The 27,070-nt window shown below is 33.9% G+C and overlaps 1 protein-coding gene across 3 annotated transcripts in view; it reads right to left on the bottom strand.

The window, feature by feature from the left end:
• LOC126920757 (autophagy-related protein 16-1) overlaps nt 1–27,070 on the bottom strand; it is a 607,999-nt gene that overhangs the window by 5,669 nt on the left and 575,260 nt on the right. For 2 of the 3 annotated variants that reach the window (XM_050731510.1, XM_050731508.1), the window contains 3 exons: nt 23,421–23,600; nt 22,041–22,125; nt 21,477–21,623 (listed from right to left, as the gene is read on the bottom strand). In XM_050731510.1, coding sequence (XP_050587467.1) covers nt 21,477–21,623; nt 22,041–22,125; nt 23,421–23,600 — 412 coding nt within the window. Of the gene's footprint in view, nt 1–8,500; nt 8,594–21,476; nt 21,624–22,040; nt 22,126–23,420; nt 23,601–27,070 lie in introns of those variants that run through there. The other variant, XM_050731509.1, reaches the window with a different exon arrangement.

Genomic DNA, 27,070 nt, shown 5'->3' on the forward strand with positions numbered 1-27,070 from the left:
AGCGAATGTCGATCATTTACCACAAAGAGAGCGCATTTTCTTTTGTCACATTTTTACGTTCCTACATATATCCTGCCAAAAACCTCTATCACATCATAAAACGAAAAAAGATATATCATTCCGTTGAATGAAAGAATAAACGTAACATTCACATCTCGAGAATACCGCCTATAAAGATATTATTACCGCAATACGATACTTTTCTCTTTGTGTATCTTTTGTTAAAGAAAAACTTTTGTTCTTGGAACCGCTAAGTTACGGAAGCATTAAAGCGACAGCGGACCACCCTATACGCGAAAATCAACGATGGCGTGCACCGCTTTCGCTAAAGATTTCATTTGAATGTGGAAATACACAGTGGCGCGTAATTTTCTGGTCCGAGCGGCTTTGCCCATGCAGCAAAAGGTCTATAAAACCTGAATTCCCGAGGGTGATTCACGGGGCTCCGTAGAATCGTAAAAGGGTGTTTCTATGCGAGGACAAACGTGCTGAAAATGACATACCTTTTGCGTCTCGAGTAAAACTTCGCCCGGAGATAGTGCGTCGAGAAACGGGTATAAAATGTCTGTATATTTGGAATACTATAAAGGTCAAGTACAAACGGAGAGAATGATGTGCTAAAGGCAAATTGGATTCGTAAAAGTATGATTAAAAAATTTATATGTCGATTGAGAAACTTTCTGGGAAAAATTTATGGTGGATATAAACGAACATTACAAAAGAAGAACGTGATAGATAAATTTTTCTTAATTTTCTGATATTAATGTCGCTGTATGATTAAACAAAAAAATTGTTAATATGACGTAATTCAATGAAGAAATTAACTTGTAAGATTCACAGATATGTTAATTTATTGCCTTCAATATTACATAGTAGAAAAAGAATTATATATCATAAATACCGAAAATATTTAAAGTAAATTCATATTTTTATAAATATACCTGATTGAAAGAAATGAAATCTAGAGAGAAAAGACTAAATATTATAGAGCGTACTACACTTTGGACATTTTACATATTTTTGTAAATTATGTGTAGTCTATGCATTTTTCACTTTCAAATTTCCCATAAATGCATAAAAATTTGCAGTGTAGTCATGATCTTTTACTCTGAACAATGATTAAGTTGTCGTATACATATATAAACCTACGAAACTATAGTCAAAGTAAAAATTTCGAGTTCAGTTGCTGACAACGTTCTGCATACTAAACCAGGTCACTTGCAATATGATGGATTGATGCTGCACCCTAGAAAAACTGACCAAGAGAAAAACATTCCAGTGTTATTTTTTGACATCCATATCATTTTTGCTTGTACCTATACGCTCTTATATTTCATTTATATTGTACGCAGCTGGCGAAAAGTTAATGATATTTATACATGTACTTCAAGTACTTCAAGTACTTCGTACTTTATAGTTAGAAGCTGTCATTTCTCAATCAACATTGATTTTGATTTTGATGAAATTATGATAAAGACTCTTCGACTGATATTGACATTGTAAAATAAATAAGTATTCTGATATTGCAATCATTGTTTAATTAATTTATCAATAATCCACATAATTTTATTTTTCGTTTACAATATTGCGTAATTTTATAGTCATAACAAAGAAGTTTATTAATTTCTTAGTAGACTTTAGATACATGTTAAATGCATATGCGAGCATGAATATACGCTTATATTCTTAAACATAAATATGCAGAAAATGCAAAATACACAACACACATTTTTATAATCTTCCTAGTCGAAAAACGAGTTAAAATTTAGATTTCCCTTGTCTATTTGCATTCTATAAAAATATGCATTTGCATGAACATGCGCTTGGTTCTAAATAGAAAGACAAAACGAAAATGTAGAATACCATTTTTTTTCACTTGAAACTTCATTTTTGAATAAATCGATATCGAAGTCACATCGAGTGCTGGCGTTTACGCGCGGACTCACTTATGCTTCGATCAGATATCGTTATAACCTACTTGTATTGGTGCTCGTAATCACATATCAAAGAATGAAAGATGAACAATAAAAATTCTCTATTAATGCAAAAATCGTTGGGAATAACTTCCATTTCTCTACCAAAGTAATTGCGTCCTGCATACTACGCTCGTACGATTGCTTCCAAAAGTATTCTGTATTTTCACATATTCCACGTATAATCATCTTCTTTCGAATTATACTCAGCAGTTCGGTGACATCATACATGGAAATATTAAATTAAATATTAATAATTTAATATTTAATTTAATATAATTTGCTACTTATTAAATTCGATTTGTATGAATTATGAAATTCCAGGTAATAAAACGACGCTCTTACTAATTATTTATAGTATATGAATATTTTCTGTTGATACTGTAATCCACCTAATATTGGATAGCTTATGAAACGTGTACACATAAGCTAGAAATGCATAGTTGACGAAAATAGAAATTTACATTAAATAAAAAATAGAACAAGATACTAGAGTTTGCATTTTATATTTCTAGGAACATATAAATCAATTGGTTCAAATGGGAGCATTTAAAGTTCCAGTGCTTTTGCTACAGAAATAGCGTACTTATTTTCTTTTCTAGTGTCTAATTAGGACATTAATTTCTATGTTATGGATAGCACAGTTAAATTTATGGAATCTTGTTTCCACATAAACTAGGATATTAAACATTCGCTCTTTGAATAAAAATGAAGTTTTATAACATTTCTTGCTTTTCTATCTTCTAATTAGTACATTAAGTGTTACATTATTTCAAATTGTGCATTAACACGTAGTATTTGCCGATCTATAGTGTCTGTAGTGAGAATAAAAAATGATACTCTTTCGAACATGGTCTTGCTACATGCGGCTATACTTTACGCGAAAGTCACGTTTATCCGAGAGCGAAATAAAGGAAGAAACGTCGGTGATGCACATGTATGCATCGATAGTAAAAACAAGTAAATCCGGGCGAAAAATTGCGGATTAAGTAGAGGGCCAATAATTAAAGAAGTAAAATCGCTAAAAACCGCTAGAAATGTTTAATAAGTTTCAATGTAAGATAGATAGATGGCAAATAGTTGATCCTACAAACGAGAAAAAAGAAAGAAGCAAATCGATTGTACATGGACGCTTGATAGATATACCTATGAGTAAGTAAACTTTGTTTCTGACAAGAAGGCGGATTCATATGGGAGGAAACAACAATGTCGAAGAGAGAAAAAGTGTTGGAGGAGAAACGTGCGTCGCGACGACCGCCCGTCGTGCACGGCGACCGCCGTCGTCATCGCAGGCAGTGCTACCATCCACGACAACCAGCAACGACAACCAACCACGACAACAACGATATTTTTCGAAGTGTCTCGGTTCCCTATCCAAGATACCTTTACGAAACCAGCTACCTACGTGGTGTGTATTGCGAGTGTGATAAAGGAGACCTATCCATTTTTGCCGAAGGAGTGTGGAAATAAGCTTTCTCGAACGACGTTTCCAACCGTTACTTTGCCTCTATGGCTGCCCCCTTTGTTTCTCTTTTCCTTTCATTGCATTGCATTTCGTTCGGTCGCTTATTTTTCCCCACCCACTTTCTATGGCGAGTGTGCTAGTGTTTAACCGAGAAAAAAATGGCTGGGAGAAACGCGAAAAAGATTGGTTAACCGAGGAGAAGGGAAAAGCCAAGTAATATCATCACAATTATTCAATCGACTCAGTTTAATTTCGCCAAGTGTTATTCTATAATTGCGCCTGTTTTTTAGGAAACTTCGCTAGTTATTTGCATTAGGATAAGAGAAAAGGAAAGCAAGACATTAATTAATTCTTTTATAATCTTTTTTCTTCTCTGGTACTATTTCTGGGTTTTTCTTTTATAAATTTTTTGATGATTTACTCGTAACAATAATGAATAAAATTTGTCTAATGTACTTAGTTCTGTTCCGACAATAACAACAACCAATCTTATCTTGGTAGTGAAGTTCGTCTTATCTTTTAGTGATTGTTGAATAATTAAGAAAAAAATTCGATTTGTTAAGGATCAATGTGTAAACGTCGATAGACGATATTTTATAAAAACCAGTGGCAAATAATTTGTAGGAGAATGAGGAAGGGAAGTGGTAAGTGAAACGTATTCGCTAGGAGAGCAACCAAGGATTTCAGATTTCAGCTTGGGGCGATGGATTATGCGGAGCGCAAGGATTGTAAGAAAGAGGATATTGTTGCCGGGGGATCACTTAAGGAAAGAAAAGCATCGGAAGAGCAGCGTCGCCTATTTTGTAGCATAAGTGCGCCTCATTTATCCGGCGGAACGCGAAATAATTAACAAAATTGCAGAGAATATTGTGACTTAGAGCTTCGAGTAAAAAATTCTAATTTACATAGTATAATATGATTTTATTATAAACACAAGTAGTTCTTTCCAATGTGTATTTAATATAGTGAAAAGCATAATATGGTACTATTTCAAGAAGTACACAGACGACTACGTTTTGGTTGTAGAAATGCAGTTTTTTTTAGGAATTCTTTTATATTCGAGCGTATTGTCAAACTTTTATTCAGAACATTTTTTCTCAGATCATCGAGAGTGTCTAAAAAATCATGGCTTATCATTATACAAAAGGACTAAATATGCCACCACAGTTCACAATATAAAAGTAATAATATGTAGTTAGAAATTCCGTACTGCAATTTGCATAAAAGAACTATATATTTATTATTATTCAGACACTAAAGACCTGTTACGATACAAAAGTGTAATACATAATCTAATGATCTGAAAACGCTGATAACATATTCATCTATTCGCTAAAACTTGTATCATAAATTTGGTTCTTACACAAAAACATAAGTATACAGGATACCGATAATATCCAGTTTCCCAACAGCTTTTTCATCGAAAATCTCTATAAATGTTATAAATCATAATAATTAACGAGCGAAAGCACCTATCTCTTCACGTTTCGGTATTTATAATTATTTTTAATTTTCATATTATAGGAACGATGAGTTATCACCAGTGGCTAACACCAAATTCATATGCAACCGCCAATTATTAAGTCGGCTGATTTACGCGCAACGTGTCGAGACGTGTATTAAAATGAATGATTGAAAAATATGATTTATCGCGCGGAAAGATTATCGAAACATTGTTTTATAAGTATTAAAGGCGAAGCAGGTTGACAGGCAGGAGCTGGTCAATTTACTCTTTGGCAATGCGTCTTTTATCATACTTAGCAGCTCCTTTGTAATATGTCAGTGCAAAATGATGAGCACCACCTGTTGACACAGTCGACGTAGGCGATGCCTTAAGGCGATAAATTTGCAGCACCGGCAAAATGAGAATCTTAACGCACCTAACCGTAAGATATAATCTTTCATTGCGCAGCAACATGTTGACGCGTTCGCACAGTGTATTTTAGATTTTTATGAAAACACTGCATCTTAATATTTTTCAGTGTATTATATCATTAATGGCGGAATTGATCCAATTTGAAAATTATTCGAGTATTAATAAAGTAATACTGATTATCAATCTGTTTTTCAATGAATAATACAACTTTTAACATTCTCAGAAAAGCCTTAGCATAAAATGATTGGTTTTCAATATTACTATGTAAATTTCATTTCTTGTTTCTAACTCTAAACTCAAAAAACATGTATATTATTTACCGTAATTTAAAAAATAAATACGATGATTATATTAAATGGCTACAAATAAATTTACCTTGAAATGTAGAATAATATTCGTAATAAGTATATATACCTATTTTATGTTATAAGATAAAGGACACCGTTTTATAGGCAGTAATTTATAAAAAGGAATCAATTTCACGATTCTATTTATGCACGTAATTCATCTACACTAGTACGTTGCCATTTAATCAGGATGAAAATGTTTGTTACATTATATGTGTATCACCGTCCATGTGTTTATATAAGCTAAATGAGCTACGGTTACGTAGGCGAACAAAAAGCGCATAATTTCAAACATGATTCTGCTTCTACTAACAAATAAACGAGGCGAAATTGGGATATTGTTGTACGTTATTAATGTTAGAAAAATTAGATATACACGTTTCATAGGTTTCGGTATCCTATTTAGAAAAATAGAAAATTTTGTTACAATTTAACTTTGAAGATGAATATAAAGATAATAATGAAATTAGAAATCTGTATTTAATTATTAACATTTGAAGTTCTCTTACGAATAACGTATTATTACTTAAAGTTAATTATTATCACTTCTTTTGTATTCATTCTGGTGTAAATTATCATTTAAATACTTTTTGCGATTTTATTTTTCGTCGCAAATATAAAAATACATATAATTATAATTAAATACATATAATTGTGTCGTATAATTATCGTATTTGGTAAAAGATACGGTATAAGAAATAACTACAAATTTCGAGATTAACCAACAAAGATGTCTTTGCAAATCGTATCGTAGTAAACATTCATGCTTAACTGAATGTGGAGCGCAAAGCGTTGCAGGGTTAACTACCTTTACGTCAGAATTAATTGATTCGGAAAGCTGTTGGATGCACGCCACAAATGAGTTTACAATGAATTTCAGCTTGATACGTTCTGTCATTTTAAGCAATTCAGTGATCAAAGATCTCGTATGATCGTAGCGGACATTTGCTTCAGTTTATCGATTAAAAAAATACCAAATAAAGTTTATTTATATGTACATATCCAAAAAATTTTTTCGTAATAGCTTCCATTATCATTATACATTTTTGCTGTAAAAGTAAAGAATCTTAATTTATCTCGTTTAACTCGTAACTTGTACTTTCTTATCTTAATGATATAAACTTCACGAATTTTATAGTGAATTTATAGTCGGAAATCTTTAATATTCAATTTAAAGGTTGTATTTTGCGTTGTTCAAGAAATTCGTTATCTGCACTTTAAATATAACAAAATTATTTTAATCAGAAGCAATTATTTTGTGAAATAACTATTTTCAACATATTCTTTCACGTTTTCATCCACAACACGTAGATATATATCCTTCCATTAATACCAATTTACCAACGTCACGCCAAGAATAGCGATGTTATAGCATAACGAACTCTGCAATGTTTCATGCATTGAGTCATGAATCTCATTCTCGAGTGCTTCGTTTGATTTTCTTAAAACTTTCTTTTCTCTTTTCTATCAAATAATTCAAATTTTTCTTTGCTTTTTACTGTATACAATCTTTTTACAAAGAGAGATTGGCATGTCAACATATCCTTTGGTGAAAGTTAAGCGCTTCCTATTATTCAAATCGCTAATGACTGCTTTTCCTAATGGCGTACAGCTATGCAAATTTGCTTCCTTTAATCTACGGGCTACTGATTTTAAGAACATGCTTAAATCAAGCCTTTCAATTACTTGGTGACGTGTAATGGTAGGTTTATGTCGACAGTTCCTTACAATTCGTTTATCATTCTTTTTGTCGCATATACGATTTAGAACTAATGAAACGTATCTTGCTTCAAATTTTTTTAAAACAAATTTTAATGTTTTATATTTTTCAGTACCATTTATATCATCAACCATTTTAAATCGCCAACTAATTTGTAGTATAAACTTTCGTCGTTTTTATTTGTTTAACGTGATTATGCATAATAATGGTCGAAAATATGTAATATTAAATTATCATCGAAAGATAAAGTTCGTTTTATCTGTCAGATAGATTGAAAGCGTCAAATAAAGATTATTCAAAAACAATATAATCTATTCCTATTCACTTATTTCGAATTACTACAATCGCTACGAAAATAATTTTCACATGCGTTTCACATTCACTTATTTTCTAATGAAACTTTCATCAATCATGTTCTACATTTTCTTCTGGTATTATCGAATTTTTAGAAGCTACATAAAAATACCATAAAATTCAATACGTTTAGTATTAACTAATTGGCATATAAATGCCACAATAAAAACAATAGTACGTAAATGTTTTTTATAATACTCACTGTATATAAGAACCAGTAAATGCGCCAAATGCGTACATATATCAATAAGAAGATAAAACACGCGGGGCATCTGCATGATTCTATTATATGTCCGGCATGCAACGCAATCAAGGGAGCGGTGTAGAAAATCGAGTAAATCTAGCGTCGTATTGAAGCAAAGAAACGAACAGACCCGCGAACATCCGCGGAAGAGTTTGAATAGCGCGATGGCGATTACTTTCTCCGGTGTATTTAGCGGCGGAGTCACGGAAGTGAGCGATCGCGGGGAGCAATTCATAGACGCGTAGGAGTCGCGACAATTCTGCAAGGAATTCCGTCGGTTATCGAGACAATCGTGTATCTCTGCCATCAATCTACGTGGCCGCGAGCGACGCGTATCTGAATGCTTGCTCGGCCACGAACAGTGGCGCCTAATGGCGCGCTCATTGACGTACAGTTCCCGGTGACTCTACGGGCTGCAGGGTACGAGAATGACAATACGTACGATGATTAGATCGGCGTCGTTCTCACGGCAAATGACGCGAAACGTCGCCACAAACACTATCGTCGTAAAGAAGCAACGCCTGTGACACGTCATTGCGCTCGTAAGCAGCTTTCACAGGCTCCTCTTTTGTACCTTCGTTGCATACGCGAATGCGTACACGGCTCGGATAAACCTGTATGTGAAAGGCGGCTCATTATTATTACAGATATGTAGATTTATCGAATTATAAAATCGCTAGGTTTTTCGAGATACGACCGATAAGCGCGAACAGGATGTTCCTGTTTGGTGTCAAAGCGCCTTATCGACCAGATATATTGATAATCAACATCTTTTCCAGTATTCAGGATTCGCGGAAGCATTTCTGAGAGTGTTTCTCAGAAATTATTTCACCCGCAGGTTTATTATTATGTGTGGCTGCTGGTAGTAGTATAGGAATCTGATGAAATCAGAGAGTAGAGATACAGTGGATTATAAATGGTGTACTAGGAAGTATCTTTATGATTTAGATGTTTGCGGTTTTTCTAGTAAATGATGTGAAAATATTTTAAAAGAACGTTATATGTACATTTTACCGGTTATTCTCTATTTTGTTATTTAATTGGATATAATGTAATCCACTTGTCTGCATAATATACTGTATGATGTAATCTAATCTATTTGTCGTTCTGCATTTATATACAATTTTTAATCAATTACAAGATTTCTTCTTTATATTCTGGAATTCGGATGCGTGAAGATATTTCTTCGCATACTTACAAGAAACTTTCATATTGTATTTCGATGCAGTAGATATTTCAATTAAACCACTATACAATTTAAAATGTACGCAATAATTCCACGATATACAAATGAAATCAAACATGGAAGCGCCGAATAACACGATTAAAACAAAGATTTCAATATTCAATAAAAATTTAACGATTTATAATGAAAAGATTAAAATTGTCCTACTTATAAACGAAATAATATACAAATGTTGCGATTAAATCTATAATAAACGTAGCTATACACAGTACCTTAAGCAATGTATGTATCTGTGTGTTTAAGCGCTTTAGGTAGCGCTGTAACAGGAAAATCTGGAAGCACGAGGCAAACGTATACACGTTGCCATAAACGATCAAACGAAACGATCGTGACAATGAATTTCGCTGTAACACAAATTCTCTTACTTAACCCATGTTCGCGTTACGGTTACGAGTTCATATTTGATTCGAATTCACGCTTGGTCCCCCGAACGTTTTCTCGAGTGTATTGAACATACAGTTTTAGTAAACGGCAGCGAAATTCCACGCGGTTCTCCGTTAAAGTTTCGCACCGCTTGTGCGAAATTCTGCTTCACTTTCACCACCTATGTAAGGCTTCCTGGGTACATCAGCGGTAGTTGGGTGCAACGTTGAATCCCGTGAATACTTATACTCAAGATCGATGTGCTGCATCCTCGCACGGTGCTCCATTATTCCTACGTTAGAGTTAGTTCACCAGCGGTGGCAAGCAAACTTCCTGCTTTTTTTACCGTGCCCCTTTTTAATTCTTAACGCACGATACATGCTAAAAGGTCTATTTCCGTTCGGCAACCATCTATCTCCTTTTTCTAGTTTTATGCAAGGGGAGGAGAAGAAAAAAGAAATCAAAGCTGCAAATGGGACGGCTTGATAGAAGGAATGAGAGAAATTGAAGCAAATAAATTGCATAGGTACATTGAAGAACATTCCGGAAACGAAATTACTCTGTAAAATAAAACTCCATTTGTTGGAACAAGATTGTGATTAATGTTCGATTAACTGAATTTCTGCTTTGAATTCACGTATCTGAACGTGGCTCCTATTACGTGAACGAAAAATGATAGACAATGAGATAACTATAATACGTGAATTTCTATCATACGAACTCCAATAATATAAGCCATTTGACTCTCGAAAATTTTAGAATAAAATCAATAAATTTAGACTATAACATTTATGATTACACAGTTTTTAATATATCAAAATAGTAACGTACTTTATATACGTCTGACGTGTATTTAAAATAATTACAGAATGCTTGGAATTGATGACAGAACGATCTAGACTTTTTCTAGAGCTCCTATCTAGATCAATATTTCTTAGGAACAAAAAATTAAAGAATGAGGGAAATTCAATCATTAGACGAGCTTAGAGAGTTAACAGGAAGCGGAGATAAATCTATCGGTTAATAAAACTTCCTACTTGATTATTAAGTGCAACGACGTGCATCGGAAGGAGAGATTTATGCTAATCTGATAGGAATATAATATGAGGATATTGCATCGAATATGATAGAAATTAACTTGCCGTGATAGAGATAAGCATGTAAGAGTAGCCTTTTAACAGCTTTTTGTTTCGAAAAGCCCAAAATTAAGGTAAATTATAACGTGAAAAAGGGCCCCTTGGCGTTACTTCGGATGCAGCTGGTGCGTAACTTTCATCGATTTATGATGGTTGGAAGTCTCTACGTGGAAGATAAGTGAAATATATGTACCAGTACTTATGTATATACTAATAAATTTGCGGTGTCTATTAAGTATTAATATAAATAAATTTTCTGCAAGTTAATTATTTTATCAGTATGACAAATAAGTAGCAGCTTGTCTATATTTAGTTCAAAGCAGATATTTCTGGTGGATAGCTAGAATTTCAGGAGAACTGTAACAGCTGTTTATATGGATTTAAAGCTGCTTAGTTATAGTATTTCCAGATTAAGGTACTCTTGAGCAACGTTATCCGATTAGAAAACTCTTGCGTAATGCAACTAATATTAGGGAAATGTTGCTAATTATTAAGTTATTAATTAACAAAGATAATGAATTTATAACACTTCTGATAAAATTTTTTTGAAATTACAGGCCAGATGACTGTTCCATCCGACGAAAATTTTTAAAGCTACTTGTGTAATAAAGTTCACTAGTAGCCAACTCTCAATTACTATTATTAGAGATATTTTACTACAAACGCTATCAATGATATTTATAGTAGCAACAAGTAATAAAAGTGAGGTTTACAAATTATGTGCTAATTGATTGTTTTATTCGATACAAAATTGTGAAAATGCTATATGTACAATAGAAGTCTCTAATAATCATCAATATTATTAATTAATAAATTATTGTGTAAGAATTCACTGATGTCTTTAATTAATAAATTGTTGTAAACAGAGACATCGACATCCACAGATCCCAGACATCCACCACATCTTCTCCTGTAAAGTTTATTGTCATACAATGGCCTAAAATATCTAATCATAAATACGACCACGTTATGAAAGATGCGCAACGACCTATTTAAAAAATATTAAACTGATGCCAGTAACCGCAAGAGAAAAGATCTATACTCGGTTGATAGAGAGGTTTTATCGAAAGCTGATCATCAATAGAAAAATATAACGAGCAAAAAGGTAAAGGGAGGATTGTTAAGGGTATGAAAGGGAGGGAAATACGAAGGAACGGGGGTGGAAGAGAAGGCACGAGGTTGAACTGACATGTATATCCGTACCAGCTGCCAGCTCCTGGCACGAAGGGACCTAGGAATGGGAAAAACAGATAAAGAGCTCACCGGTGCTTGCCTTTCCGAAGATACGACGAAGATAAATGACATAATATCGTGCCGGACTGGCCGATTATTGCCCCAGAAACGAAATCGAGTTAAGCGAAAAGAGTGTTACGGGGCAATTGATCTCTGACGATGCTTCGTTACGCTGGGCGACAATGAAATCCGTCTGATACTCATCAGGGAATGCCAGGAAGATTGCTTTCCTGGCTGATTCAAACGGTTAGGATACACGTGTACGGTACACGTATCGACACATTCAGCCAATATAATGTAATCCTTTTTTTCTTCATCCGACATGTTTACCGTCTATCTTCCATCTTCACTGTCCTGAAGGAAGAACTGCTGAGTATTCATTACGCCTTTTGGTCGCCGTATTCACTGACAGTTGTGTTTAATTCCTTGGTGATATTGATTCCTTACTTACAATTACTTGGGTACTGTCGATAAACGGAACGATAAAATATACGCCATTCGAAGAACTAACTTCACGAATCAAGCTAACCATCTGGATAAGGAAATACTTACTTTTGTAACAACAGCGTTACAATGATCACTGGACATCGTCATATTTCACAAAGAAGCATAATAATAATCGATCGGAGAAATTTATGAATACATCAACTAATTACTGTTGTTGAGTTTACGACATCTGTAAATATTTACTCGGCACGGTCGTAAACCATCGCCATAAATCATTGCCCCGTCTCGCTACCGCGACTTTCAGCATTATCGGCAGCATGCTTATTAAAGGACCAGCGGTTGAATAAGAGAGCAACGAGCGTTAAGGCGACTCACGGTATTTAGGTGTCCGGTGGTATATTATATCTGTATAATTAGGAAAACCCAATAATTTCGGCATGGCTAGGGGTACTCGATTAATACGTGGTCTAATATTAAACTGTTGATCGCAACCTCTACCTACCAATCAGAGAGTACTGTCTCAAAGTGGACAAGTTTCCAGAAACGGTATCAACTAGAATCTTGACTTTGCCTTATTAGGAAATTTTTGCAATTTGCTAAATTCATTCCGGCCACCGTATATTAAAGCAGTCTCAAGTTTTTAGTTACCTTGATGCATAGTCTATAACGTTTAACTTTGTAATTACTCGCTGCTGCGTGTGCTTGGATAATATATTATATACATACTTTTTTTTTTTTTACGCATTCGTAGTTGAAGTATGGTATGCATAGCTTGCTGGAACGAAAAATATCAGGTTATCCCAGCGATATAACTTGCAAGAATCTTGAAATCGCTACTTAGATTTCTCCACTTATCACGAAGCCAGTTTATGTATGGAAGCACCTAATTTTCGTCTTCCGTTGATTTATCGTTTACCACTTATGATTTTGTTTTATCCTTGTAATCGCGGATTTATTCGAATATTTCAGGATGAATTATTGACTGGTATATTTAAGTAGAATTTTTCTGCTGTGGAGGTTAGGTCTTCTTCGTTTCTTCTTCGTTCCTTCTTCTAGTATCTTCTTCGTTTATTTTGAATGAAATGAGATATTAACTTCTCTTTATTTATCTGAGACTGCTTTTATTCTGTATAGGTAAGCAGTTGTTGTGAAAAACGTTTTTCTCAAATGAAAGTGAATGATATAAAAATAAATATATTCTCGGATGAGAATTATTTTATTAAATGTTCAAAATGATGTACCTGCATTTATAAAATCTTTCATGAATTTTTAATATTTAATAATAGATATTGATGGTATAAGCAAAATACACAGGTATTTTTTTTCCATTCGTTTCTTTATCATAGAAACAATAATTATTGTATTGTGTTCTATATAATGTCATAAGAACCACAGACTGTTCTTTTACTTGCTTTAGAAACTATTTATGTTATGCACTGTTTAATAGCAGCTGTTACTATATACGTACGACAAGGTATGATAATTATTTTCCTGATTATTACAAACGTTAAAGCTGCTAGATTCTGATAGACCTTGCTTACTAGGTACGAGTTAATTTCAAATAACGCACTAAAAATGAAAAATAGTTATTAACGTGCTATAAAGGTGGGGTTACTAGCATTATATCATCCCATATCGCACTGCTTATAGTAAATAGTTCATTTTATCATTTTCAGTGGGTATATGCGAAATGTACTCACGAATGCGTTATAAATATGCAAAACCATAGCCTTTGGCAATAATAACGGTAGAGGTATAAAGTAAATCTTCAGATAATGTTGCTGGCAAAGATTGAGATAGGAATTATTTACTTTATATTCATCTACTCTTCTTACACGTGTGGACATTTATGTATTAGAAATATTTCACGAGATATTTTAACATCGTTTGGTATTAAATATTTTCATTTGATTTATCGTTTCTGGTACTAGTTTTAGTTGGCAATCCACGCTTTAGAATTCCAATGACAAATGTGTATGTAATCTATCATGATTCATTAGCTGTTATAGGAGGTGTTTCTAGCGCTTCATGCCAAGGCTGATAAGTATTTGTTACTTATCCTTTATTCCAAAATCTTACGATCAACAAGGCACTATGAAACAATAATAGTTCCTGTTTAAAGAAAGAGTACAGAATTTAACCAAGAGCTGCAGGGGACTACCATAAACACGTATTGTTTACAGGTATAAACGATAAAAAGAGGTAAAAGTGCCCCATCTTTGTAGTCGAAGGACCGTGGTTGATACCAACACACGCGACGCGGGTTGTCGCAAGAGTATAGGAAAGAAGACACAAAATACTTGCAAAAACCCATGAAATACACTAATCGAACTACTTCCTTAGGGGTCCAGTTATACCCTCTAACTATCGCGGTGAGCCATCCACTCGTAAAGTACAAGACAAAATCGCCATAAATGCGTGCGTGACTGAAATATGGCGCAGTAATGTTTATGAGATGCTGTTACTTGTCAGTTACCGCTGAAAAGAATAATAACCCGTGCTGTTACCACGCCTGGCTACGCACTTATTTATTAATAACAAGTTACACAAATCAAGGTATCGCTGGCTTCGCGGCGGAATGATAGCCTTTATTCCCGCTGCTCTTCGTGCACGTGGGAAAACCATTGTGCCTTGGTTTGAGCACATCCTTCCATTTTCCGCATTCTGGTTGCTCGAGTTAACGACGTTTCGGGTTATTTTGCTTATCTATACTTTGCGTTAGCGCGTCCTTAGCTACGCGATTGATGCGATTTTTCTTCGATGGAACCAGTTATCACAAATCGCGTGTTAGCCGCGCCTAAGCGAGTTGCTTTATTTGAAATGTAAATAAGGATGTTATCAATTTTAGATCATTGATTATCGGACAGAACAAATTTCGATCGAACGGGAACGCGGCTATTGGTCTTTTTCTTTTTTTCAAAAACTTTTTACGTGTCCGATTTTATTGATGTAACAGTGAATGTATTCCGACAGAATTCGATAATTAAAAGATGAATGAGAATGGTTGTGAGACATTAGGTACTTTAATTTGTCTGAATTCTTCATTCCGATCATTATGGGAAATTATACGCGATTTAATTTGCTTAAATTACAAACATCCATATAACTCTTTATTAATAGCGAGGTACGTAGTGAGGTAGTAAGTTATGATACGAATTTAATTAGAAGAACATTATTGGCGTCGACTTATATTGTATTTATTACATCGCTTTATAGTTCATAAATTACTTAATTTAAAGCAGAAAGTCCTATTAATAATACTATGCACGTAAATTGTATTGGATCAAAAGATGGAAGTTGAATTATTTATTAATGTCGAGAAAATCGAAGATTGTACTATACCATAGTTAATTATATAAAACACTTAAGTATTAATGAAAACAGTCTCGGTGTATATCAAGGAAATTTTCAATTACAAAAGTACCTTAACAAAAACTCATGATCTTTTAAAGTCTTATACAGGGTATTTTATGTAGCTTTTTTCCCCTATAGATTTGAATATTTTACTACCGTGACACTTTACGCGTTTTTCTCCTTTATGACGTTACATCATTTTGCATAATATATCCTATGTTCTTCACCAGGAATTACCAACAATCGATGTTTTAATTTCATAACTTTAAGAATAACTCATTATATTTTAAGATCTACGAGATTTGAATAGGATGCCTGAGGGCTGCCCGACTAGCTTCTCGATTTCCTTGACAAGGAAAGCGAAATCGAGAAAGCTCGTTTTACTCTTGTAAAGCTTGTTTTACTCGAGTAAATCTTGTACAGCACTGCTTTAAATATATCTCTTACGAAACAGAAAATAATATTATGTTGATCTTTTATTATTATCTTCTCAGTAAAGATAATTTCGTAGTTCGTTTTATAGGTAAAGATTTTAAATAATGAATTAAAAAATATAGATAAATGTTTTTAATTAATGGAATTACTAAGAGTCAAAAAATTTCCCAGAGAGTATATAAAAGCCAAACTCAATAATAAATATTCGAAGATTAATTAACAGATTAGATAACGAAACTAAATAAATGTTAATTCCAGAATATAAAATTCACAGAAAAATATTATATTTACCCTAAACAACATCAAGTATTCCAAAATAACAGCTGCTATAAACGCGAATGTTTCTTTTCCAAACTAGGCTACATACTAAGAAGTAGAACGTTCAGCGAGAACACAGGAGGCAGTCTTGAATAACGAAGGAAAGGTTTTATATCTAACCATAACCCCTTGGTCTTTTATCAGGACTGGTTCGCTTGGTATTTTTCCTATCTCGGCGAGGCAAGCCAGATAGCCGACAAATAAGAAGAGTATCGCTCGCAGTAATCTGTTAACTTTGAATCTAACATGCAGTTACATATCCATTGCAAGGATGGTTTGCGTGTTATAGGATTTCGCGAAACGGCCGAATCTCACGCGTTATCCGTGATAGATACGACTACGTGTATCTGACTATCGAGAGCGCGCATTAAATACAGGATTGTAGAATCTTTGCGGAGCGTACGCGAAGCTTCGACGCGGACGAAGGAGACGGGAGGTGATTGTAAAAGGGCGAGGCGCTTATTAAGTTAGTGCCGGGGATTCCTGAGCGCGCGAGTACGCGCTACAACGTATGAATTACACGATCCAGCTTCGTACGTCCGACGATCATGAGAGAAAACGCGCAGGGAGGAGAATACGACAGAGAACGAAGGTGATGAGGACGACTGGAGGAGAAATGACGACGAAAGATGACGCTTCGACCGACCCCAGCCGCGGCCGCACTTCGTCTATAGTGAAAGTAATAACAGTGAAACGTGCGCATACACCGGCAAAATCACGCACGCAGACCAACTCACTGGACCAGCTTCTACGTGACTGGTACTTAAGCTATTTTTCGATACGACCGGTACTTAGGTGCACGCCGGACTACACAACCGCCCGCTGGGCTCTCCCATAGAAACCACCACCGAAGATCTCCTAGCGTCCTTGGGAAGCTCGAGGAGGCCGAGGACGAAGCGGTCAACGACTAAGAAAGGGGAAGGAAGGAACGGATAATTGTAGAACGGGCCTCGCGATATATCTACCGTGAAATTCGAGTGAAAACGATCACACATGCGCGCCACCACTGAAGAAGAAGCGGATAGTCCGCTTTCGTTTTTCTCATAGTCCCCTTTCCTCTTCCTTATCGTGACTTTGTCTCGATGTTACATGTAAGGATTGTAGGATATGTGGTGGATGATGTTACGATATCGGCGGAGATTGTTTATAATTTTTTAGATTGAACCTGTTTAATAGACCGACAGAAAAAGCAAAGACATAATGGCAATGGACAGGAGGAATACGAAAGGAGAATTTCCTGTAGTGGATTATTTAATTGCGATCAGGCTATGTTTGAGACCATAAGTATAATTCATTGAAATCTGAGTAAGTTAAAAGTTTCTTGTAGTATTTGCGTTATTAAATCTATTAAAAAACAAAGCATATTTACGAAACGCAATTGCAAATTTAATAATATTGTCAATATCTTTGTGTAGAAGCAAAAAGCTGCTATTTTATCAATAATATTCGTCTATACAATTATAATAGAGTGGCTACAAAAAGTATTCGCACACCATTGTATCTATTATAGCCTTCACATATCAATTTCGATTATGTTCAAGTATATTAAATTTCATATCACTCAATGATATCTTCATACATACGTAAACATGAAAGAGCATGATAGAAAACCACTTCATTGGAAAATAAGGATACAAATGCAATATGTCATTATTTGATAAATAATTAACCCACACCTCCTATATTTTATACAACACATTTTTTGTTTTCAATCTCACGTACAAATTGTGGTACGGTGACTCCCTTATCACGCATATTTTATTATACGAAAAATGAATGTTCGTTCGATGCGACAGTTTGAATTGCGGGAGCCGACACGATGGCTTGAAGAAGTTGCTGGCATCCAAGCTACCGTATAAATTTGCGATATCGCGATGTATCCCCCATATATATGTGTGTGTGTGTGTGTGGTGTGTGTGTGTGTGCGCGCGCGCGTGTGTGTACACGTATATACATATACATATAATAATGTATAAAAATACTATGTGCACAGAGGGTCTAACGTAAAATGGGCGGGGAGTGTCCGCAGATATACATGTAAGTAGAGAAGTTGGAGAAGGAAATCGGGTCACGCCGAGATATTTTTCCGCGTCTTTCCACTTTACTAGGCGAAGGTTAGGGGATGTAAGCGTTCGAACGTGTATGCGCGTTCTGGACTAAAGAACATACATACACAATTTCCCTCATCGGCGATACGTATGCAAAGCACTGGAAGGTGCTTGCAATAATTATGAACGGTTTGGTGATTCTGCACGCAAGCTTAACGCGCATTCGAGTCGGGACGATCAGAACCGTTAGAGAAAAATGAGAAAAAGACAATTAAAAGGAGCTGAAGAATGATGCTATATAGCTTCGAATGGAATGATTACGTGAAAATGATTTTTAGTTAAACATTAATGTGATTTTAGGGCTTGCTTATTCAAATACTCTGCGTCTCATAAAAGAATTATGAAACCAATCTAAAATTTCCAATTAAACGTGTGAAGATTATATTATAATAACACATTTTTCACGAGAGATACTGTAACTAGTAGTGACAGCTTCAATAGAATTTCTTCTTCTTCAGTGGAGTTGTCAGTTTCTTGCACCGAAATTAAGACTAGACAAATGAAAATCTCTAAATGCAGGTTTATTTATCAAGAAGCATACAAATAACGAAGATTATAAATTCAATATACGTAATATTCATTTACTATCTTTACTAGTTTGTGGATTTAAATTTGGACTAAGATTTTGACATCACAAGTCATTTTTCGGTATATGTTTTTGAACTAATGAAGAAACATCTTCTAATTTTGTTTTCATCTAATAGGTAACATCTTCTCTATAGACAATAAAAAGATAGCCGAACTTTTTTTTAGGCGAAAATTTGAAAAACATAAATCAGTACTGATGCTGCATTTTAGAAACTAAGTGATTTTTACATCTGGAAAACTACATTATCTCGACAATCAAAGGTGTCTTATTTTTATAATTAGCAATGCGAGATATACGTAGTTAGAATTACTACTACGTGAAAATCCAATCTTTGCAAAAAAAAAAAAAAGGAAAATAAAAAAGAAAATAGAGGCTCTTACATTGAACCCTTCGATTCTTATGCAGTTACAGGTTCAAGATATTAGATCTAATAAGTTCATGACTCTCTGTTATGTAGAGTTCACAGCTTTGGTACTACATCCACTTCTTAGAATACCAATAGGCAATTAATTTAGAATATCGAATAAAATTTAATCTAAATAGTTATGAGTCAACAGTGTAGAAAATGGTGGAAAATTCAGACGTAATTTGCGAAGGTCCACAGCTTAAGGACTGGTTTAATAGAACCGATCGATCGACAATAATTTTAGCGGCAAATTGTGTAACGGTATCGATACCAGTGCATGGCCTCCCGTAAAATAAACGCGCGATTATTTCCTAGTATGTTTAAATAACTTATGGAGGCGATTTACGAGTTTTCTGCTTCCAGAATGTAGTTTCTAACATCTTCAAGTTGTCTTTATTACAACCATAAATTGGGTGCTATATAGAGTAGACTTACCAAAATCGTACCACTTAAAATATATTACGCTGTATCGCCCATTTAGTGTTAATTTTTATGCAAGCTAATGTTGGAAATTAGAGTTTAATGGTTGAAGATCCTGCTATTATATATGTTTAACTTCTTCCTAAGAGCGAATTAATTTTTTGCGAGCAACCAATTTTCTAAAACTATTGATATTCAAACACGTATTAAAAATATGTAGTTTGTGCTAAGAATATTATGCAAATAATAAATACAAAAATTATTCAGTACCTAAGAATTAATAAATATTAATATTTTTAATATTCCCTTACTATATCTAATAGTTTGAAATAAATGATGAAATATTTCATTTAGAAAGAGAAATGGTGAATATAATACTACCTATATTTTATAATACTAGTTTAATACTAATTATCCAAATAACTCAAGACTGAAAGTAACCATTTAGTTGTTGTTGCCGAATTAACTTTTTGTACCGATAATATGAAAATTTATAAATTTTTCTTCGAGATAAGCTTTTGAAACAGTTATCTATCTCATACAGGAAACGGTAAATAGAGTAATGAATAAGATGGTGTAGAAACACAGTTGGTATGATTAATCGTAAACCTAAGTTCATTCGATTAAACCAAACACAATGAAATTAATGTAAGTGATTATACCGTACAGTTTGAATTGGTAGCATGAATCACCAATCGTTGCTTCAGGTCTGTGTTTGGTTAATACATACGTACTTGTACGATTCAATTAGGTTCATTTCTGATTACGCGATTTGATATGAATGGTTGTAATCAATATGGGATTGATACGGAATACTAATATTCTCAATGATACCGACTTCAGTTTTTAGTATATTTTAATATTACAGAAAAAAGGTACAAAACTATTTCTAAAGTTTATGAAGGTATCGTCAGAATTTTGCAAATAGTTCACATATTCACAAAATACAGAGTGAAAAATACTTATTAAATACTCTATTACGTATGATGAGTGAGTTTAATTAACAAATTTTCTGACAAACGAATATCCACCATTCTAATATTCGTAATACAAGTATAAATAATGAGTATATAGTATAAACAGCGAAAAAAAGAGTGTTTTACATATTCCCATAAATTTCAATCACCTAAATTTTTATAATAAGATTGTAAATTTGACTGAACATGCATATCACTGTATTTCATGAATTATTAATTGAAAGATTTTATTTTGCTTAAAAATCAAACGGTACCGCATAAAATCATTAAATATTCTGTTACTTTGAAGTTATTGTATTTAATTGTATATTATTGCTTTTGTAACAGTTATGAATAATATAACTGAATTATTTTACAGCGTAATACTATTAAATAATTTCAAGTGAGGAATTAAAAAGAGATGCAACTAGATTTGAGTTAGTAGCATTGATTAGTCATTACTAATTATGTAGGAAAGTTACTTACGAATGGTTTTTCAGCACAGTTTCAATCATATTGGTAGTGACTGACCAAATGAAAACAGATCCATCCGAAGAACCAACCGCTATGTATTGGCCATCTGGACTGAAAGTTGCTCTCGTCCAATCAAAGCCGACTTTAAACCCATCAGCACTAAAAAATAAAGTAACGCACGTAATTAATTTCTTGTTCCATTCGGAAAGATACTTTAATGCAACGATTTCATCGAAATTAAATGTTTGTTGAAATGTATTTGTGATATTTGCGCACCAGAATATTATTAGATATTAGTGTATGTACGATATTACATTACTTTGCACATAACTATTAAATTGAATAGTTATCAATGAAACGTAAAAGGAATCAAACATTAAAATCTTTGAAATTCTATGAAACCGAATAAAAAATGTAAAATATATTTAACTGAAGATGCTTTGGTTCGAGTCTTGATAACTCAAATTATATAAAATTGTACAAAATCGAACATGTAACAGGCCCGTTTCTCTACTTCTGCATTCCACTCTGTAAGTCGTGTAATGTTAAATAGATCCATAATAAAATTATACTCACCTAAATGATCCAATGATCTTCTTCATTCGTAAATCAATGAGTTTTAACGTATCGTCTCTGACACAGCTCAGAAGGTAATTTGCATCTGGAAACAAGCAGGTGCCGCTATTTGAATTTGCATGTCGTTAATGTTAAAGTTAAATTGGTTGTGCTAATACGGTTAGCAATACAACAGCTTGTCTATTCTGTTTGAATAAACATAATCGCTGATTATGTTCTGATTGCATTTACTTCATGCCGTGGTGAAGTTTCCGCGGTGTTGCTCTATTATTCTAATGGCGACAAAAAGAAGAAGTACGTAAGGAGAGGAAAAAATACGTTTACTACGGCTTGAAATGCACTGAGATGCTAAGTAAATAATTCCTTTTCGAGACGCATAAATCTTATGGGGAGGCGTTCGAGAAAGGTTTCATTGTGAATCTACCGACCACATTTCCTAAGAAATGGTACATTATACTTTAATGGAAGTATACATAATGTATTACGTTGAATGATAAAGGAAAACCATTAAACTGGCGCGATGTAATCGAGCAGAATTCTACAGTCTCTGGCAATATCGTTTCATTCGTGTTCTATTCTCGCTTTGCCGAAATTAATGAAACGCGAGCTGCATATTCCCAAAGAATTCTTTAATAAGTATGACAACGTAACAGATGTTTCTGGATATGAATATTTCAAATGTCATCATAGAGTATTCAGTGTTCATAGAACAGACAATTCTCAAGTATTCCCTCAACTAAAACTGTAACCGCACTCAGTTTCCTTAGAACATTTTACATTTAGTCAAAGTAAATTGTGCATGATTGCTTGTAGCTTTTTACCAATCAAGTAATTTCATTATTCAAAATTTATAAGAATCATTGTCAATTCTAGAATTAAGAAGTTTTTGGAATAGAATTGTCACAGTTTCTTTATTAATTTCAAATTTCTTTTAAAGTAATTTATGACAAAGTATTTTAAAAATTGGTTAGATAAAATAGATGCCTCTAACCTTTCTTGGATTTTATTCATGGGTCTTTTTTCAAATTTAAGCTTATATAAGAAAATCACACGAATATTCCAATTACCTATTTATGGTGTTAAATAATGATGTTTGGATATTTTTAGAAACCTTGTAAATGTTTGATGTGCATAATTCAGAAGGCTGGTATCCTTCTCAATGAAAAAAAATCTAACGAATTCGATTAAAATAGTCGCATGATTATCAAGTAAAAAATATACTATATCTTTTCGGTGACTAATTAATAGCGAAATAATCACCGACTAAGCGTTAACAATAACAACGACGTTCGCTTCGTAGAAGCAATTTCAGGAATTAGGGGTGATAATTGCATGACAGGAAAGGAAAAATTATACGAAGTATCTGGAAAGGAAACTTACCACGAGATAAATCTAGCGATGTCACTTTCCCTTCCAATAAAATATCGTTCGAACTGGACTCGGCTCTGGTGTCCCAAAATCTAATTCTCTGATCGAAATGGCCACTAATTATAGTAGAACCAGCACCATCAGAAGTTACAAGATCGTTACAACTGGAACCCGCAAACTTTGTCTCTATACCTGTAAAATAAAATTCAACTTACATCAAGTATCTATATCGAAAATAAATTTTGTAAAACGTTTATTTGCTAGAAGTATTTTATTAGATTAATTATTTATATAACAAAAAACTATTACACATATGATACACATTCGAATAATAATTTAACAACTATACCTATGAATATTTACTAGACGATGACTTTTACTATTTTGTGAATCTATATTCGTGATCTTGTACGTTTCGTATTTTATTTAGAAGAATTAATGATTAAAAATTTGCTTTTACAATATTCGCTGCATATGTATGTACATTGTAACGTATACTACAATACCCTAGAAAGAATAGACGCAATCGTTTCTACATCTGAAATTTCAATCAGATCGTGTATTTCTGTATTCACATAAAATCTGCTTACGTCGGTACACCTAAGTTGACGGGTATGATGCATCGCCATGAAGTAATTGGACCCAGTAATTCCATCTTCACAGGAAGCACAGTGCCTCAAGCGATATCAATAACCGACGCGACGTATCGTCGCGGTAAGTTCGACAAGCCAATTGATCGGCTAGTAAATCATCTTTGATTTAATATAGATCACCATTGACAACGTAAAACGGGCATTTCTATGTAAAATTTGCAATCGTACGAATGAACAGTTTGGGCATGGTCAGCTGTTTAACTTTATTCGTGATTTCCCTGTTCCAAACCCAATAATTGACCACTGAATTCTCAAATAATCTTTATCATAAGAGTTTATTACAGATATTTAAATGCAAATTTAGGTAAATTTTTTAAAAGAACGTATCGATGTCGTAAGTATAACACAATATATGTAAATACTTTGCTTATTTTCTTTGCCATATTTACTTTGAATTTTCCTATGCAAAATAAAAAAAGAATAGTAAATTTGAAAATATTTGTAGAAATACGTATATAAATTAATTAAGAGAAAAAGATGCAAAGAATAACTATACGTCGTAATAATAATAATAAGTATTAGATATTATATCCAAGAAAATATGGTATAATATAAAACTAGTACAATTAACAGTAGCAATTACATTTCCTTTGAGACATAGTGTCCAATTCATATAACTAATTTATAGAATATAAAAGTAATTTATAATCTCAATTGATTCTTTGATAACCTGCAATAGAAATTAGCTTATCTTATGTTTACTTTACTTCCTCCAGTGATATATAATTATAATTTACTTTGATAAAATCAACTGAATTCTAAATTCTTATTATTCAGTTACAGCATTCGCTGATGCGTAAGTATTAATTGCACGTTCGTATACATTTACACGAAGTTTATAGACACATTTTATGCCCTTTGTATCCGTTTCCTCCGTTACACGTTACAAACAGCAACAGTTTCCGGATTCGAGCAACTGAAGTACAGTCTAAAGTACCTAAGCGTTTCTCGTCGTCGATTCACTTTTCCTGCTGCTACCCGTATTAGCTGAGAAGGGTTCTCAATGGATTACAGTTAACTATAAACGCGAGTTTCCGAGCGCTTTCAATCTCGCGAACACGCTCTCTTTTGTGAGTTTTTGAGGCTAATCTACATTTCTAACGACTTGTGTCAAGCAATTCATCTGCCATAAAAGCATACATATGGTATAAAATGATTTCCAAGAATGAGTAATGGATCTTTCAGATATAACCATGAGCGAATCGCAAAAAGTTATTAAAACAGGAAACAAATTACTGTCTGCCGGCTAATGACACCATTTATCATTATTCATCAATTGTCATTTATTAGAATATCTACGATAACTTAACTTAAAAATTAACGAGAACGAATTAATGAGTTTTAGTTTTTGTAAATAAAGATAGAATGATATAAATTTGCTATATAAATTTAAAGATAATATTGAGGAACCAGTAAGTTTCGAAATTGGTACTTTAAATAATGAATGAGCATTCCTAGAATTCCCTAACAGAGAAGATATAAAAAGTTGAACACAAAATATACGATACAAAATTTGAATCCCTTATTTACACGAAATTACATTAGTCTCCGACTTTATGGTATATCAAATATTCTGAATGGAACAATTATTATAATCCATTTACCCATTATCCCAAAATTATTTAAGGCGAGGAAGATAAGAAAATGATACCACTTTAAGTGATAAATCTTCATCTCTCTTCCCAGATATTCTGGCTCTGCTAACTATTTGCTGTTTATAAACAGGAATACTCCAATTAAAATGGAAGAAACGCAGCAGTTGTACCCGTAAGCCGATGCAGCTGCGAAACATTAACAAAACGATAGGAAGAGTAGCGAAGAGGGATAGGTAATAATCCGATAGAAAACAGCTGATCCACTTTAAGCATCGGTTTTTGTCTTAAAGCGTCCTGGCTAAACAATAATTCACGCTTAAACGCGCTTTCAGCAACGCCGTTCTCCATTGTCCGCTCCTTGCGTAGCGAGATTTATTTGCGCTAAACTTTTGTACACCTCTTCCACCGTCGTCCGCCTTTCTGTGATAGCACCGGGCTTGGTTTTCACTATTTTGCCCGTCGGACCGCGTTCACAACAAAAGCGTGAGAACCCTGAACCAAAATGAATGTCCGGCTTGTGTCTGTGTGTATCAACCTGCCCCCGGTTCTTCTATCTCCGCCTATGTGAAATTAACTTGGATTTAACTCGTGAAAGCGTACAAATTTCGGCGAACGGTTCAAGTGTGTCCTACTGGATTTACTAAACCAGCTTTATATTTATACGTGTAAAGAATATATACGACAGAAAAGAAGAAAAAGGGGAACGTCGAATTGGAAGAGAAAAAAGAAGAGCCCGCGCTAGTACGCTTGCGCTGTTTTAGAAAAAAAAAAAAAAAGGATTGAAGTTTCGCCTTTCCGCGTTTAGATTCATCGAGTGCTCGTATCCGCTTGGGACAACTTAGCAAAAGAACTCTACTTTTTGCGTTGAACGAGTACACGATCCTCCGTTCCAGTATCGCTGTACAAAGTGATTTCAGAATGACTGGGATTATCTGCAGAGTTTGAAAGTACACAGAGACAGCGGTCGTTGGAAAAACGTGTACGTAATATGAGTGATATTCGCAGATTTGAGGAAAGATATAATAAGTCATAAAAAATAAAATAATAATAAAATAAGTAAAAATAAAATAATAAAATTCGATGAGTATTCAAATATTTTTACGAGCCGCGGTGTATTAAATCGAACTCGAGATCGAATTTGGGAATTGATATTCCAGAAATCGTGATCTCGCTCGTGTCAGTTTTATCGCATTGCCTCGATTCACCTTTATCGTAAAAAATTATTCATTCCTCCGTTATGCAATCTCACCGAAACACCTTATATTTCCAGGGAAATTATGTGGAATAGGATTTTTATTATCGGATTGATGATTTAGAAAGGGATAAGCCGATTATTTACAACCGTTCGAAACCGATCGTATCCCGAAAAAGAAATACAGATCGTAGCTGAAGATTCAGCGACGGTATATAGCTA

The sequence above is a fragment of the Bombus affinis genome, chromosome 9 (genome assembly GCF_024516045.1).
Source record: "Bombus affinis isolate iyBomAffi1 chromosome 9, iyBomAffi1.2, whole genome shotgun sequence".
In the NCBI taxonomy this organism is placed as follows: domain Eukaryota; kingdom Metazoa; phylum Arthropoda; class Insecta; order Hymenoptera; family Apidae; genus Bombus; species Bombus affinis.